The following is a 2,994-nucleotide window of genomic DNA, read 5'->3' on the forward strand; positions in this document are numbered from 1 at the left end:
AATTCTTACTCAATGACACACATTTTGTGTGTTTTATGTGAGCAGTTCTGTTCAAACAGTTGGAGTAGAGAATATTGTAAGTTACTGCTAGCAAAACAATGCGAAATATGTAATTATTTTCGGTAATCCGGACACTTTTGGTAATCTGACACACCTTTGGTCCCATACCTGTCGGATTATCAAGGGACAACTGTATTTATATCATAAATTTGATGAAATATTATGGCAGTAAAAAATTAACAGCACAATTCTGCTCTTAATTTCACTTTAAAATTCTTGGACTAGATTTTAAAGATAAAGAAAGAAAGAAAACATATTTCCAATCAAATCATTTTTATTTTTTCCTCACACACCATTACATAGTGAGGTCATTAAATATGACAAATTATTTGGGAGCCTCAGCTGGTGGTTTTGGTGCTTTAGCTTTTTTTGGTTTAGAGGCTTTAGTTGCTTTTGATGGTGTCTTTTCCTTTTTCTCCTCTTTTTCTACTGGTAAACCTCGATTCTTCATCTTAATTTCTTCTCTCTCTTTCTTTCTTTTAAGTGCCAATAAAGCAGCATTACGCTTTGTAACTGCTGCATAAGGATTCAACTTCAACATAACTCTAATATTTTTCAGAGGATTTTTCTTCAACTTCCTTCTTTCTACCTTATGAACCGCAGGACGAATAGCTTTACGAATTTCTTCACTCTTCAACAATCTGGACAAATCGGTGTTAGACATCTTCGGCATCGGAAGATTGTAATTCTTCTTCTTCAAAGATTTTTTTCTCCATGTTCCGTAAAGGGAATCCAATTTACGAAAGGCACTTTCAGTCCAGATGATGAAACGACCGACGTGCCCACCCGGAGCAATTCGCAAAAGATTGAGCTTCTCAACATTGATGGTCTCGATTCCAGGTATATTTCTGAAAGCTCGAACTAATCCGCTATCCTTGCTATAGACCACCACCGGACCGAGACGTTGTATGCGACGACGATTTCTCATCTTTCCCTTACCGGCTCTAAATCTCTTAGACTGATAGACTTTCTGGATATCAGCCCATACTTTCATTCTTCTTAAGAACTGAACTGCCTGCTTTGTCTTGGTGTATTCTTGAATCTTATCACTTACAACCAACGGGACTTCGCTTATCTCTTCAATTTTATGGCCTTTCGACATAACTAAAGAGGGGACGCCAGTAGCGGCAATGGCAGAGCATATGGCATAGCGGCGTTGGTTAACGTTGATTTTGCGGTGCCAGCGTCTCCATGTCTTGGTAGGGGCGAACATTCTTCCACCTCTACACATATTTCCGAAAGCACCTTGACCAGAGCGATGAGTTCCTCCACCACGAACACGTGGAATTCTTGCTACTGCTCTTCCAGTTCCCCAAGATTCGGCAGATGTTTGATGTCCAGCGGCTTTAGAAACTGCATAAGGATGTCGTCTATTTTTTGCCATATTCATATGGACGAAATTGACGATATCCGGTCTAATCGGAGCCTTGAATACGGCAGGGAGCGAAATTGATGATCCCGACGGTTCATTCTTATCCGAATATACACTAATCAAAGGTCTGGCTGCGGCCACAGACATTTTTCTAATTAATTGTTCTTAGAAAATTCAAAACTAAATATTCTGATTACCTTAATAAGTATTAATTTAATAAATGAAAAAACGATCACCTAGCCACGTTGTTCACGACTTTCTCTCCATACAAAATGGCGGCGAGAGACAAACACGCCACCAACTTCTTTGGAAATGATGAGATAAATTTCGCCAAAATTCAGCCAAATAAATATTATTAAAACATTGATTTAAAGACGAATTAAATATAAATTTATAACTTCAATTTTTAAAAATAAAATAATTTAAGCGCGAAGAATTGACGAAAATCGATATACAGTATTTTAAAATTATTAATTTTATTTTATAAAAATTTTTGAAGTATTTATTTCGCTTTCAAAACAAAAAGAATGTTTTAATTTAATGATAATATGAATAATATTAACAAAAAAAACTATATTAATTTATATTTTATTGTTTTGTTTTGAAATAAGCTAACATCGTATCAGAAAGCCATGTGGAAAAATAAATAAATTTTTTATATTTATTCCTTCCGCCGTACGGCAATAAGACTCTTTATCGTGTCCAATGCGAATTCAATCAGAAGCAGCCAGGAAATTTTTTTAAACTCCCCCCACTCCATTGTGAGCACTAAGAGGGCTTTTTATCGGGCTCGGCCAGGCCACAATGGGCGTTCGCGTGATAGAGGACAGGGACAGACCATTCCTCAAAATATTCCTGAGATTTTTCGACAGTCCGGATTCGATCCCGGGGTCCCCCATAGCAATAGGTCGAGGCCTTAAAAGCCTGGGTTATCCGGCCTGCTACAGCCATGTAGTCCGATCCGTTTATGCCAGTCCAGGAAAGACCCGACATATCCGGATCAGACTATATCATCATCATCTCCGACATCCGATTGTCAATGAGGAAGAACTATGGTATAAATCAAAACTCAAAGAGATTTGGAAACGTTTGAGTATAGATTATTATTAATGTTGTTTATACCAGAAAAATTTGTAGTAGTAAATGCTTTGCTCTAAGAAATACGCAACTTATAAAATAAACAAAATTATACTCGTTACTCCATAGAGAATTCTTATCGCGTTTAATTATACAGTATGTAGTGCTTTTTGGTGGAAAGGTGGTGGAACGCTCGTCTCATTACTAACAATATATTACATGCATAGTATACAAGATTCGGCACACAAGCAGGAGCAGGACCGTCTTAATAATTTTGTTGCGATCTTCTATGCTCAACAGAGCAATTCAACGCGGACCAAATATCAAATTTTCAAAAGTTCTCTTAAAACTTTTTAAATATATCGAAAAAAAAGGTGATGGAACGCCGTTCCATTGCATTCTATGACAAAAAAGCGCTGATTATATATATATATATATATATAATAAAAAAAAATTCAAATGTGGGAATGCGATTTCATTATACC

At 36.5% G+C, this 2,994-nt stretch overlaps 1 protein-coding gene across 1 annotated transcript; it reads right to left on the minus strand.

The window, feature by feature from the left end:
* Positions 1-316: 316 nt before the first annotated feature.
* Positions 317-1,726, minus strand: LOC111626072 (60S ribosomal protein L4-B-like). Its single transcript, XM_023369356.1, has one exon. The coding sequence runs from the start codon at positions 1,577-1,579 to the stop codon at positions 386-388; it is 1,194 nt and encodes a 397-aa protein (XP_023225124.1). The 5' UTR covers positions 1,580-1,726; the 3' UTR covers positions 317-385.
* Positions 1,727-2,994: the final 1,268 nt, after the last annotated feature.

Source organism: Centruroides sculpturatus, unplaced genomic scaffold, assembly GCF_000671375.1.
Source record: "Centruroides sculpturatus isolate CEXI.00-Female unplaced genomic scaffold, Cexi_2.0 scaffold350, whole genome shotgun sequence".
Taxonomy (NCBI): Eukaryota; Metazoa; Arthropoda; class Arachnida; order Scorpiones; family Buthidae; genus Centruroides; species Centruroides sculpturatus.

Excerpts from the sequence above, each read along its gene's own strand:
- LOC111626072 (XM_023369356.1), bottom strand. The coding sequence starts at position 1,579 with ATGTCTGTGGCCGCAGCCAGACCTTTGATTAGTGTATATTCGGATAAG.